Raw genomic sequence first — 15,419 nt, 5'->3', positions numbered from 1 at the left:
AACTACCCCCACACAATAAAACAAACAAACATACAAAAAACATGAAAAGAAATTATAAAAGATCTGGCACCAGAAGGAGTTTATCTAACAAGAGCGGGCTTGTAAGTGGGACAAATCGTGCCTTAGTAGGCTCGTAGTGACATCGAATTTGACAACTGGCTACACTACTTCCAAACGGGATTCTGGCGATCTCCCCATAGCTGGTTCGAGAAATGTTAACACCTGTGGTCCAGGAGAAAAAAGGAAAATTTGAGCTTATGCGCCTAATCCGCTAAGCAAATATTTATTTAATTCTCTGTGCCTAATCCGTAGATGAAAAAGAAAAAAAGAAAAATTTGAGCTTATGCGCCTAAACCGCTAAGCAAATATTTATTTAATTCTCTGCGCCTAATCCGTAGGTGAAAAAGACAAATTTGAGCTTATGCGCCTAATCCGCTAAGCAAATATTTATTTAATTCTCTGCGCCTAACCCGTAGATGAAAAAGAAAAAAGAAAAATTTGAGCTTATGCACCTAATCCGCTAAGCAAATGTATATTTAAATCCCTGCGCCTAATCCGTATATGAAAGAGAAAAAAAAGAAAAACAAACTTAAGCTTATGCGCCTAATCCGCTAAGCAAAAATAAAACAAAAAAATTGTTTAACAAAAACAAATAAACAAATAAAAATAAAAATTAAATTAAAATATTAATCCAAAGAAAAGAAGAAAAACGAAAAAATTGTTAACAATGAAAAAGAAAAAAAAGAAAACTTTTTCACCTTTTTAATTTTCCTAATTTTTTGTTCCTTTTTTATTTTTGAAACCCTTTGTAATAACAGTATAAAGTAAAATTTTTAAATTTTATTTTAATCTTCCCCGCTAATCATAATTTGTAAACCACTGACACATTAACAAATTAACATCGCTAGAAAGGCGAAAATCCTAAAATAAAACAGTAACGCTATTTTAATGATAACCAATCTAATTTTAAGAATTCCGCTTACTAATAACACCTTCCTACTATCAATAATATTTTTCCCCTTTATTAAATAGATAACCGTAACTTACTTAGAACATAACAACTACTAACTACATTAAATTAGAATTAACATCTTGCGTTGCAGATTCCCACTGCTGGGATCAGCCATCAGCGCACTACACATATTTAACTACAAGGCCCCAATAATAACCATCCAGAGCGGAGATGGGTGGATCATAGGGCGCTCATTCAAAGTCATACACGTCATCGACCTACAAAAATATACCACAATGGTGACTCAAATGGATAAATTAGCAAGTCATCTAATCAAACGAACCGACGAGCAGCTCTTAGCCCAGCACGACATCAACCAAACACTCGAACGACTCGGAGAGTTGATGGCAAGCGCAAGCAAGACTAGAGTCTCCATTGACTGGATTGGGTCGGCATGGAAATGGCTGGCAGGATCGCCTGACGCAACAGATTGGAATAACATCCTCCACAGCCAAAACCAGATAATAGCGAACAACAACCATCAATACAATATAAGGTCAATAGAAAGCTATTCACAACGACCGAAGAAGTATTGAAACGAATTGAAGAAGCAGCGAACAACACCAACTACGTAGTAAAGGAAACAGAAGGAATCGAATTCGAGCAAAGCGCACTTCCCAACATCGTCCTCGTTCGCGAAGAGGTCAATGCATTTGTGCGAGCATGTCACTTGGCAAAGCTAGGAATTGTTAATACCAACTTGTTAGACATAGGCGAGGTGAACCAAATCCTATCCGAAACAGAAACCCTCCCATACCAGAATGTAATTGAGGCAATCGAATATGGCCAACCATCGGTCCTCACAAACGGGACACTTCTACTCTACGTCCAAACGATGCCGAAAGTGACGGCCACAAAATACAATCTTCTGATTACCCGTGCTGGAATCTACGCTGGTAAACAAGTGGACCTACCGTTTGACAGAATGCTGGTCAATCAAGAGGAGACATACGGGTTGACGAAGGATTGCATGGTTATCGGCTCATCCACAGTGTGCAGCTCCGAGTCCTTGATTGCGCTGGAAGAAAACCGCCGCCTGCCACGACTCTTAAAAGGTGGGGCTGCTAGTTGTCAATTTATTATGCGAAACGGATCCCATATAGAGCTGGTAAACGAAAACACCATTTTCATTTCAAACTACCAGGGCATAATAAGGAGCAACAATGCCACAAATACTATTAATGGCACATACGTAATTCAATTCAACAAAAAGACAATCAAGATTGGCGATCAGGAATTTTCCAGCAATGAAGCTGTTACCGCACACGCCCTCCCAGCCGTACTTTCTAACATAAAAAACCATACAATGGAAGTCGTACTCCAAGTTGACCACGACATCACAATGGAGAATGTTAAGTATCTAGGCTATGTCAATGAAAAAATAAATTTTTCTATCGTTACAGAGGCTATCTCGATTTGCGCAATAGCCCTTATTGCCGGAACGCTGTGAAGATGTTACACAAAGAAACTAGACCTTCCACCGGTTAAAATTCCTACGCATTGGACGGGAAATATTAGCATAAATAGGATCCCCAAAGGCAAATCTGCACCTGAATTTTATCGCTCAGATCCTAGCCTGCCAGTCACAAGTGTCAGTACTAAATCATCACCAGAAGGTCGCAATCACTCCTTACAAAATTTCCCCCTCACGCTTTTCGACATTTGATCTACGGGACACAGATCTTTAAAGGGGGAGGAGTTACACGCACAGGTACCATAATACGGCACACCCTACGATTACGTTGCTAAGCATGTGACTTATTTAGTTCAATAAGATAAAGTCGCTGACGCGGCACGCATCGATCAGGTCAACTTACGTTATTTATGGGAATCTCACGTTGAGCAATTCCTGTCTACACGCGCGAGCAGTTCTGGGTAAAGCATGGGAACTGCAATGTAAACATTTTAGTTAGACGAAGAAGTTATTTAAGTAAGTTGCAACGTATGTTTAGAGTAGTAGTTAATTAGCGTGCAAGTGGCACGATTAAAGAAGTTGTGACGTTAATCTCAAATCGTACCTTGTTTCATTTCACAAGTATCGGAGGACAGTGAGTTCCTCCGCACCTTTAATTTTTTTACATCTCCCATGAGATGGGAGATAACTTATATATATATATATCCACATATATATATGAATATTCCGGAAATTTTCTTACCGTTGGTTTTACTGCAACTTTTTTGCAACCAAAAATTGGTAGAAAATATTCCACTATACCAATAAGGAAAATCCGTCAATTACATACACATATATATATGTACAAATTTTAAGTGGTATTCAACCAACAAAAATTGTAGTTTAGTTGCCTACTCAAACAAGAACAACATCAGCAAAATTTCTTCTGCAGCTGAATTTATCCTGTTGTTCGCACAGATCGTTGAACTTGGCGATACAGTCCAACTTATTTCCAAGTCATTTTTTCTTGCTTTGCAGCATAGAAAAAGTTATAATATTCATACGTACATACTTAAATACATGTACAAATAATTTGAAGTTGCTTTTCCAGCATTCCTATTTCTCCACTCTGAGAACATCATACGTGCTTACTCACACGTTTGAGAAGCTCTTCCAGCGACATTCTCCCAGCACGTGTAGCTACATTAGTAAAAAGAGTGTGTCCTGTTGATCAAATTTCTTAACCTCTCTCACATTTGCAATTTTCTCACATTAGCAATTTTCTCACCTTTCCTTGCTGCACTCTCCCAACCTTACTATCAAGCGGACTCAGCTTCACTACAAAAACGCGACAGTAAGTCGACGAAGAAGCAAATCAAAACAAACTCTGTTTGTAAACAAAAATAGAGAAGCTTCTTTGATTCACGTGCATACGTTCGCACAAACAAACATATATACATACGTTTGTATATTGCGCATGTACATTTGTACTTATTCTAGAGTAAAAAACTAAGTTTGAGATATTTTCGTCCCTATAGGAACTTTCGAAAGCAATATGCATACAGACATATATATACAAATTATTTACAAAGACACGTTTATTTACACACGTATATATAAGTGAAAATTGTTTTTTTATATTTAGTTCTTTGTTTTTGGCAAATATTATACAATTAAATTTCGCATTGTGAGGTTCGACGGATATCCGCCAGACATAAGCATTCTATTTCCGGTAGCCATAGGAAATGCTTCTCGTATATCAGTAAGAGGTATAGCAAACCTGTAGCATGTTAACAGGGCAAGCCCTGGTAGATGATTTAACAGCATATGAGCAGTTTCGAAGTTCAAGTTAATGTTACATTAATGAGTTCCAACACAAATTCCAATAACAGAAGTGAGAACAGATGGTAACAGGTATCATAACAGCCATGCTTACACGGTGGACGTATTGTAGGAAAACGTTGCTGAAATTGTGTGAGAGATTGCTTGTTAAAATAACCGCGGGAAGTATGGGAGAAATATAAATTCTATAGGTTTGAAGAGACTAAAAATATAAAAACTACACAAAGGAAAATAGTTCGAAAACAGCCAATTAACGGGGAAAAATAGCTCGTAAACATTTTTTGAATAGAAAATAGTTCGCAAACAATTTTTTTTGGAGAGCAAATGGCTTAATTGCGGCAGTTACAGAACTTAGAAACGGATAGCAAAAAGTTGGACAAGACAGTTGCTGAAGGAGTTGAATCACGATCGGTTGTTCGCGGAAAAAAAGTAAAGAAAATTTATATATTGTTTGAAATCCCGCCCGTGTGTAATTTTTAAAAGTTAATAAAAATAAAAATTTACAAATATTTAATTTCGAAAAAAAAAAAACATCATCACTGAACAAGGAACCGAAAATTTGTATAAAAAAAAAAAAATATATATATATATATATATATATATATTTGTTGGAAAAAAAAAAGATTCGTAATTTCGGAAATACGGGTAAAAAGGGGAGAAATTTAAGCGGAAGATAGTTGAAGTATTTTATTTCGAGAAACAAAAGTTATAAGAACGAAATGTGTTTAAAGTTTATCAAACTCGAAAAGAAAAAAAAATTTTAAATAAACGATCAAGTGAACCGAAATTTATACATACCAAAATTTTTTTAGAAAAAAAGAGAAAAAAAAAACCAAAATTTTAATTGGTGGAAGAGGAAAAAAAGAATTAAAATTGAAAGGAAATTGTATTATGTGGAAGTTTGACCGCGTACAAAAAAAAAGGACAAAGTGAAGAAGAAATGAAAAATCTTGAATTGCGGAAAACGTCCACACGGAAGCCAAGAATCGAAAAGTTATAAAAAGGTAGATGCGAAGTTCGGACGCAGAAGAAAATAAGGACGAAAATTATTGAAAAATCGAAAAAAAGAGATTTTTTTTTTTTGAACGGAAAAAGCAAAAAAAAAAAAGTAAAACTTTATCAGAAGATGAAAAAGAAAATATTTTTGAACTTTGAAAAATTGTAGAAAAAAAAATAACACGGAACATAAATGAACAAAATGTTTAGTAAAGTAGAAATTTGCCGAAGTTTTGAGTAGCGCAAGGAACAGTTTACCTATCTATTTGCGTGCTTACTATGATAACAAACAAAAAAAAATTTAATCGAATCAAGAGGAAGGAATTTTTTTTCAAGGAAATGAGGCAGAATTACACGTCGGAGTCCCCAACGTCGGCAGGAGTTTCCAGGATAAGGAGGCACAGCGGCTAAATTTTTTTTGTAGTTTGTAGGACTTACTAAACACAAAATAAAAAAAAAGGAAAAGAGTAAAAGAAAAATTAAAGTTTATGTAGGTTCTTAGGCTTTTTAACATACACAAAAAAAAAAAAAAAATATTTTAATGTAAAAAGTTGAATGTGGGCGAGCGAGCGAATCCAAAAAGCCCCAGAAAGTATACCACTGGCGAAAATGAGTATGGTTAGGAAAAGGTGCTAAATAACAAAAAAAAAAAAAAAAAAGTGTTTGTGTTTCCCCCCCATGTAACGTCGCTTAAGCAGATTATGTTGCAAGAAGGCTATGTTATAGCGTTCACCTAAGTTCGATTTTCTGCTAAAGATTTTTGTTTGCTTCCCTTCTCTTAATTTGAAAGAGAATTTCATTTGCATAAATACGTTTGCTAACTTCCCATACTCAGATGCTCATTAATTTCAAATTTCTTTCGTTGTTGGTTCTCCATGTACCAACTCAATTAATTCTAAGTGTTGTGAGCATATGAGAGCGCAATTCTAAGAGTTAACATACTGTGTATTAAGTGCAAGCGGTGCTTCTCGCTCACTCGCAAACTGTGAGCGATGTATAAATATGTTTGAAACTATGTTACATATGTAAATACAGAGATCTCAGGTTATACGAATTATGTTGTATGTGAGAGAGATAGTATTGAGAAATAACTTTGCTTTTTTTTTTAATTAATAGAAGAGTACTAAGTGAAATTATATACTGAGCGACTCTTGTTTAAATTGTATGTAGTGAGGAAATCTCAAATTAACATGTTTGACTAGTGATAAGAGATGAGAAGAATGTTGGAGAATGTAAACAAATCATAGACACCAGAGAAATGTTTTCTTCTTCTCAAGAGAATTAAGTTAAATATATGCTTTTGTAATCTGTGAATTTATTTTTTTTTTGTTGCCATTGAGAGACTTCGAAATGAAAAATGCAATATAGAGAATTTGATTTCGATCAACCTGTTGAAATGTAAGCTAACATAAATGATATGAGGAACAGTTTAGGTCGGTTAACATACATATACATAAATACATATAGCACAAAGGAATAGATATAGAAAACAAAAACGAAATGTATGATTGAAGAAACTTTAATTAAAATTTAAGGATTGGAAAAATGAGAAAAATGAAGGTGTAACTCCTATTTGATATTTGTGGTAGGGGCAATGGTGAGTATGTGTGGGCTAAAAGAAAAACTTTTACCAATCTTTTAGCAGGTTGGGTGGGTGTAGATGGAAGGGCAACGACAGCTTAGCCTTCCACCTCTGCCGGAAGAACCCCAAACGATGCAACTTGTGGCAGGTAGCGGTATGTATTAGTTAACATATTACTTATTTATTTCCGTAGTAAATTTGACACGTTCTTTTGGGAATTTGTTTGATTGAGATGAGCCTAACCCTTCGACGGCCTCTAAATTTAAATTTTTTTTTGTTTGTAAATCTCTGTTTGATTTTTTTATGAGAAACCGAGGTAAAAGTCTGTGTAGGAGCAAGATCCCCCCCATATACGCCGTAGACTAGCCGGCTGTAGCAAACAGAGTACCCGCTCCTTAAACCCTATACCCACTCGGAGAGCTATCGCAAAGCAGAACTGATGTTCCCTAATACAGTGCAAAGTAAGCTACACATTCGTATATGTGAAGAAGTTTGTGGCAGGAAAGACAAACGTTAAAGAGGCCAGCTTCTTTGCATAGATGGTGCACTATGAGGGAGCCAACGGAGGCATGAGGCGATTAGTTCATTACATAAAATGGCGCCCAACGCGTGGGGCCAGAGAAGGTCAAGAGTTCATCAAATTTTTTTTTGTAGTTTATTAAATTTTTGATCACTTAAAAGATCTTGCCTCGGATTGTCATTATCTGGACTATTTCGGATGTGAACCGGTGAACTTTATAAGATTTTTTTTTTTAAATTTTAGTATGTTTTGCAGCTCATTAAATTTTTTTTTGATTGCTTCAACGCAGTTTGACCTATCTTTTTTTTTTGTTTTCCTAAAGATTTTGCCCTGGATTTTCATTATCGGGATTACTTCGGATATGAACCGGGAAACTCTAGATCAGAGAAGGTTTTTGAATGCCTTGCTCGGCGAAATAGATGACATTGGCTAATGTCGAAGTCCTACCCGATCAAAGTTTTGATAAAACCTTATAATTGTTTCCGTAAAGTTATATCGGACATCGTTAGAGATTTTTTCTACTGGGTTATCTTGGTAGATTACTCGCGAATTGTACCGCTTGATAAGTTCTTTCGGATTAAGTGGCTAGAAGTTGCTTTAGTGGATAACTAAACTCTCGTCACTTTCCGAGCTTGAAATCGCAGCCATTAAATAATTAAGGTTTTGCACTGTCATTTTGTTGCAGGGTTGGTTCAACCGGTAGTATTTACATACATGTACTGAAGCCCATGCAAGACCCCGATGCCACAAATATGTTATCACGATAATAATAATATTTTTTTTTTTGCAAAAAGAAAAGAAAGATACCTTATATATAAAGAGATAAAATCGAAATAAGTAAACGTGTAATAAATCTAACATACGTAAACCTAATACGATCAACACTAAACAAATAACCCTACGTTCGCCAATAATAATATACGGTGTGCATATCGACTACTTTGCACAGCGTTAAAAAGAAGCAAATCGACGCGTTTTTTTTTTTTTTTTTTTTGGCAGGTTGATAAATGGATTAGATTTTTTTGAGAATTAACCTATTCCAACGAAAATTTCGTAGTGCACGGATTTATTTAGAAAATCAAATAACTACAAATACGAATAACTAAAAACATATATAAATATAACCACCAACCAATACAAATACCAAACGTTTTTTTTCATAATGGCGGTGAGACATAGCAATGAGGAATTGAATTTGACTAACGCAGCCGAAGAAATGATCTGCACCATTTGTAGCGAAGGTGTGACGCAGGATCGTGTTGAGACTCCTTGCAAGCACGTATTTCACAGATCATGTTTAGGTAGGTGGATAGATACGAATTCCTCATGTCCTTCTTGCAGGGAACCAGTCACTATGTCCGATCTACAAAGCCCTAATGGCGCAGCGGGGGTGACAGCCTCACCAGCAACTACTTCATTCCGAGCCAGAGGAGAAGCTATACCCCGAAATAGAGTAGCGACTCGATCAATAACACAGGCACTTCGAACCACTGGCACTGATTTTAATCGACCGAACGCATATCGTTCACCTAGACCCGACCACAGATTGACTGCTACTGCTCCAAAGTCAAGCAGTAATGTAGACTATTCTAGAGTTCGAACCATGATTCAGGAATCTTTGACTGGCTTTCGCGAGCAAATAACCGTCCAAATCGGTAGTGATTTGAGCACCCTCTTGGAACAATTAAATGTAGGAGAGAATCGCTATCGCCAATCTACTCAAGAAACCCCAAGTCGACCACAGGAAATGCCACATAATCAGGAGGAGGAGCCCAGCCGACCGTATCGTGATAGTAAACCTCTGCCTCTGAGGAGCAATTTTCAGGCTAACAAGATCTCTAGCATGATTTCCAATTGGCGAATACGTTTCACTGGTAAGCCAAATGATATGTCGGTTGAAGATTTTATATATCGAGTTAATGCGTTAACACGTCAAGCGTTGAATGGAGATTTTGATGTATTGTGTCGATATGTCCACATGCTTTTTGCAGATAACGCGGAAGCTTGGTTTTGGAGGCATCACCGGCAAACAGATCGACTAAATTGGGAGGAGATCTGTGTAGGATTAAGACAAAAATATAAGGACCAGTTGAGCGACTACGACCGAAAAGAAAATATACGTAGACGCAAACAGAGATCTAACGAACCATTTGACCAATTTTTAGACGAGTTGCTAACCATGAATGAAAGGCTTCAAATTCCCATGACAGATCGGGAGCTAATAGAAACAATGATTAGGAATTTAAAACCCGATCTTCGATAAGAGCTCTTGCATTTGGACATAACCGACTTATCTATGCTTCGAAGAGAATGTCACAGACATGAGCACTTCATGGCTAATTTTAGTAATAGCGCCCCTATCCGAAACTTTCCCGCTAGAAGAAACATATCTGAAATTGTTGAGGAAATTCAGGAGCGCGTTGATCCGCATACAACCGACTCATCGGATGTTGCCGAAATATCAGTGGAAAATTTGAAGTGTTGGAATTGCGAAATGTTAGGCCATAGGTATCAAGATTGCACCAACCCATTGCGCCGAATATTTTGTTACGGATGTGGGAAACCAGACACGTACAAACCTACATGCCCAAAATGTAATCGGGATGCGGAAAACTCGAATCAGGATGTCCGCAGAAGGGGATATCCGAACCACCAGCCTCGGATGTAAATAATAGCATAAGTCTCGCGAACCCCAACGACCTGAGTCCCAAGCCATCTTGCCAGCCAAAATTAACTCCCATAAGACCTTTTCATGTCCGGTTAGCCGAGTACAACCAGCGTCGCGCTGAAATTTTCTCAGCGCCACCAACTGTTTCTCGTTCGGCACGACGAATGAAGAATTTCTGGGCTAAAAAGAAGCGTTTACGAAAATTTACCATCTCAGCCATTGTGTACAAACTCTCTGATATTAGGCCTTATATACGAATTAACATTAAAGGTGAAAATGTGTTAGCATTATTAGATAGCGGCGCGAATAAAAGTGTGATAGGTGGTCAGTTGGCCAAAACCATTTTAGAGCAGAATTCTACTTCCCCAGCCTTTAGTGGCTACGTGAAAACAGCTGATGGCCAGCGACAACAAATAAATGGTATAACTGTAGCCTTAAACTATAATGGTCAAATTAAGCACATAGAATTTTTGATAGTCCCATCAATAACTGAATCAGCCATTTGCGGCATGGATTTTTGGAATGAGTTCGATATAAAAGTAAAGATTGAGACCCAATGCGGTCACATAAATACATTAGAAACTAATTCCGAGGGAGTGGCGTCTCTGAATACCCAGCAACAAAAGCAACTAGATATTATAATAGAATCATTTCCTAACTTCGAGAGAGAGGGACTGGGATTAACTAATTTAGTGGAGCATGTCATAGATACAGGAGATGCAAAACCCATAAAGCAGAGATTTTATCCGATATCTCCAGCCGTAGAGGAAATGCTATGACAGGAAATAGACAGAATGTTGGAACTAGGAGTGATAGAAGAAGCTCCAAGTTCGGCGTGGTCTTCACCCGGAGTGCTAATTGTCAAACCTGGAAAGGTTCGGTTCTGCTTAGATTCGCGCAAATTAAACGAGGTAACGCTAAAGGATGCACATCCCATTCCAATTATTGAGGGATTGCTAAGTAGGCTTCCTCCCGTGCATTATATTTCCAAGATCGACTTGAAAGATGCTTTCTGGCAAATTGGTCTTGAAAAGCAATCACGGGAAAAGACTGCCTTTACCGTTCCTAACAGGCCTTTTGGATTGTGCAACGCGCCACAAACTATGTGTAGACTTATGGATAAAGTGATACCATATAACTTGAAAAATAATGTTTTCGTATATTTGGATGATTTACTAGTAGTGTCGTCTTCATTTAATGAACATTTGGTCCACTTGTCCGAAGTCTCCGCATTATTGCGAAAGGCTGGCTTGACTATTAATATTCGAAAGAGTAAATTTGGTCTAAGCCAAGTCAACTATTTAGGTTTTGTAGTGGGGAACGGATCTCTCCAGGTAGACAAAGAAAAAATTTCTGCAATTCAGAATTACCCTATTCCGAAGACTGTACGTCAACTTCGGAGATTCCTTGGCATGACCGGATGGTATAGAAGATTTATTGATGATTATGCTTCGACGACTTTTCATCTAACCGAGTTACTCTCCAAGAAAAAACAGTTTGTGTGGAATTCAGAGGCCCAGCAAGCTTTCGAGGACCTCAAAGAAAAATTGACTTCAGCACCCATTTTATTACATCCCAACTATAACAAACCTTTTATTTTACAATGTGATGCTAGTCAAGTAGGAGTAGGAGCATGTTTGATGCAGGAAGATGACAACGGTCAAGAACGACCTATAGCATACATGTCCCAGAAGCTGAACAAAGCGCAGCGGAATTATTCAGTGACAGAGCTTGAATGTCTAGCCGTTGTTCTTGCAATAAAAAGGTTTAGGATGTATATTGAAGGGATGGAATTCAAGGTGGTGACCGATCATGCTAGTTTGCGTTGGCTCATGCAACAACAGGATCTGAGCGGGAGACTAGCGAGGTGGGCCATAAAACTGCAAGGCTTCAACTTTTCAATTGAGCATAAAAAAGGAAGTGAGAACGTAATCGCGGATGCCCTGTCCCGAATGTATGAGGACGTGCCAGAATCCGAAGTTAATGTTATAGAACTTCCAGTCTTACCGGAAATTGATTTAGGCTCCGATGCCTTTAACTCGCCTGAATATGAGGAATTAAAACTTCGGTTTCAGTCCTCAAATTTGCCGGACTTCCAAGTCATCGACGGGTACATTTATCATCGTACCGAATTCGCAACTGGTAACAGCGATACTGATGACAATGCTTGGAAATTGTACGTGCCTACAGAATTACGTCACAATGTGATTTCTGCTGCCCACGAGCAACCATCAGCAGCGCATGGCGGGATAGCAAAAACGGTAGAACGTATTAGACGTCGGTTCTATTGGCCCGGCATGGTCATACAGATACGCGAATATGTGCTGAGCTGCGAGAGCTGTCAAACGTCGAAAACGCCATCAAAGCCACTACGACCACCAATGGGACAGCAAATTGTTTCAGATAGGCCTTTTCAAATTTTATATATGGACTTGATAGGACCATTTCCGCGTTCCAAAAAGGGTAACATTGGCTTGCTAATTGTACTGGATCATCTCACGAAGTTCGTATTTTTGAAGCCAGTCAAGAAGTTTACATCGAATTTAATAATGGAATATTTGAAAGAGAATATTTTTGATTCTTTTGGTATTCCCGAGAGTGTCGTTACCGACAATGGTAGCCAGTTTAAAAGTAAAGATTTTGAGCATTTTTTGCAAAAATATGGTGTCTCCCACATCACAACAGCTGTTTATTCCCCTCAGTCTAATGCCTCTGAGCGAGTTAACAGATCTATCAACGAAGCCCTAAGAAGCTATATACGTAAAGATCAGCGAGATTGGGATGCATTTACCAGCAGTATTAATTGTGCGCTCCGAAACAGCTTGCACCAATCTTTAGGTTATATGCCGTATTTCGCAGTGTTTGGGCAGCACATGATTACACACGCCGCTGATTATAAGCTTCTGCGGAATCTGAATCTACTTAGCGACAATACGGTAAAACTGGAGCGTAGCGACAATTTTCAGTTAATACGGGAAGTAATAAAGAAAAATCTGGAGAAAGCTCATCTCCGAAACGCCAACTCGTAAAATCTACGCAGTCGGATTAGAAGTTTTCAAGTGGGTCAAATAGTCACACGTCGAAACTTTGCACAGAGCAATCTAATCAAAAACTTTAATGCTAAGCTAGCACCTACTGGAGTAAAAGCGAGGGTTAGAGCCGTGAAGGGAAATTGCTATTACCTTTTGGAAGACCTAGATGGCAAAGTCGTAGGAACATATCATGCAAAAGATTTGTGGTAAATTAGTCACTGTTATGATATCATTTTTTTTTACTCTCCCTGGTATGGTAATTTTTATACTCAAAGATTATGATTTTAGTGCCTTCAGACCGTTTTCTCTCTTTGGATCCATATCAGCAGGAGCAAACGATCTGTGTTGTGAGGTTCGACGGATATCCGCCAGACATAAGCATTCTATTTCCGGTAGCCATAAGAAATGCTTCTCGTATATCAGTAAGAGGTATAGCAAACCTGTAGCATGTTAACAGGGCAAGCCCTGGTAGATGATTTAACAGCATATGAGCAGTTTCGAAGTTCAAGTTAATGTTACATTAATGAGTTCCAACACAAATTCCAATAACAGAAGTGAGAACAGATGGTAACAGGTATCATAACAGCCATGCTTACACGGTGGACGTATTGTAGGAAAACGTTGCTGAAATTGTGTGAGAGATTGCTTGTTAAAATAACCGCGGGAAGTATGGGAGAAATATAAATTCTATAGGTTTGAAGAGACTAAAAATATAAAAACTACACAAAGGAAAATAGTTCGAAAACAGCCAATTAACGGGGAAAAATAGCTCGTAAACATTTTTTGAATAGAAAATGGTTCGCAAACAATTTTTTTTGGAGAGCAAATGGCTTAATTGCGGCAGTTACAGAACTTAGAAACGGATAGCAAAAAGTTGGACAAGACAGTTGCTGAAGGAGTTGAATCACGATCGGTTGTTCGCGGAAAAAAAGTAAAGAAAATTTATATATTGTTTGAAATCCCGCCCGTGTGTAATTTTTAAAAGTTAATAAAAATAAAAATTTACAAAGTGAAAAAAAAAAATTAAATACAATTTTTAAGTTATAAAATCGAGGTAGGAAAAAAAAACACGATTTTTTATATGAACACGTGTACCAGTGGGAAAAGTTATGCAAAAAAAAAAAAAAAGAGAAAAATTAAATTTGCTGAAAAAAATTTTATTATTTGAAGAAATGAATATATAAGAAATGAAAAATATTTAATTTCGAAAAAAAAAAACATCATCACGTGAACAAGGAACCGAAAATTTGTATAAAAAAAAAAAATATATATATATATATATATATATATATGTTTGAAAAAAAAAAGATTTGTAATTTCGGAAATACGGGTAAAAAGGGGAGAAATTTAAGCGGAAGATAGTTGAAGTATTTTATTTCGAGAAACAAAAGTTATAAGAACGAAATGTGTTTAAAGTTTATCAAACTCGAAAAGAAAAAAAAGTTTTAAATAAACGATCAAATGAACCGAAATTTATACATACCAAAATTTTTTTAGAAAAAAAGAGAAAAAAAACCAAAATTTTAATTGGTGGAAGAGGAAAAAAAGAATTAAAATTGAAAGGAAATTGTATTATGTGGAAGTTTGACCGCGTACAAAAAAAAAGGACAAAGTGAAGAAGAAATGAAAAATCTTAAATTGCGGAAAACGTCCACACGGAAGCCAAGAATCGAAAAGTTATAAAAAGGTAGATGCGAAGTTCGGACGCAGAAGAAAATAAGGACGAAAATTATTGAAAAATCGAAAAAAAAGAGATTTTTTTTTTGAACGGAAAAAGCAAAAAAAAAAAAAAGTAAAACTTTATCAGAAGATGAAAAAGAAAATATTTTTGAACTTTGAAAAATTGTAGAAAAAAAAAATAACACGGAACATAAATGAACAAAATGTTTAGTAAAGTAGAAATTTGCCGAAGTTTTGCGTGCTTACTATGATAACAAACAAAAAAAAAATTTTATCGAATCAAGAGGAAGGAATTTTTTTTTCAAGGAAATGAGGCAGAATTACACGTCGGAGTCCCCAACGTCGGCAGGAGTTTCCAGGATAAGGAGGCACAGCGGCTAAATTTTTTTTTGTAGTTTTTAGGACTTACTAAACACAAAATAAAAAAAAAAGAAAAGAGTAAAAGAAAAATTAAAGTTTATGTAGGTTCTTAGGCTTTTTAACATACACAAAAAAAAAAAAAAAATATTTTAATGTAAAAAGTTGAATGTGGGCGAGCGAGCGAGTCCAAAAAGCCTCAGAAAGTATACCACTGGAGAAAATGAGTATGGTTAGGAAAAGGTGCTAAATAACAAAAAAAAAAAAAGAAAAGAGTAAAAGAAAAATTAAAGTTTATGTAGGTTCTTAGGCTTTTTAACATACACAAAAAAAAAAA

At 36.7% G+C, this 15,419-nt stretch overlaps 1 protein-coding gene across 10 annotated transcripts in view; it reads left to right on the top strand.

The window, feature by feature from the left end:
* The window catches only part of LOC137244275 (synaptic vesicle 2-related protein), a 2,198,928-nt gene that overhangs the window by 314,270 nt on the left and 1,869,239 nt on the right, over window positions 1–15,419 (top strand). The window contains exon 2 of one of the 10 annotated variants that reach the window (XM_067773019.1): window positions 1,104–14,046. The exons of the other annotated variants lie outside the window; for them this stretch is intronic. Coding sequence (XP_067629120.1) covers window positions 10,808–13,042 — 2,235 coding nt within the window. The 5' untranslated portion in view covers window positions 1,104–10,807 and the 3' untranslated portion in view covers window positions 13,043–14,046. Of the gene's footprint in view, window positions 1–1,103; window positions 14,047–15,419 lie in introns of those variants that run through there. 10 annotated transcript variants of the gene reach the window in all.

This window comes from Eurosta solidaginis, chromosome 3, assembly GCF_040869045.1.
Source record: "Eurosta solidaginis isolate ZX-2024a chromosome 3, ASM4086904v1, whole genome shotgun sequence".
Classification (NCBI taxonomy): domain Eukaryota; kingdom Metazoa; phylum Arthropoda; class Insecta; order Diptera; family Tephritidae; genus Eurosta; species Eurosta solidaginis.
This window is presented reverse-complemented; position numbering and strand designations above follow the sequence as displayed.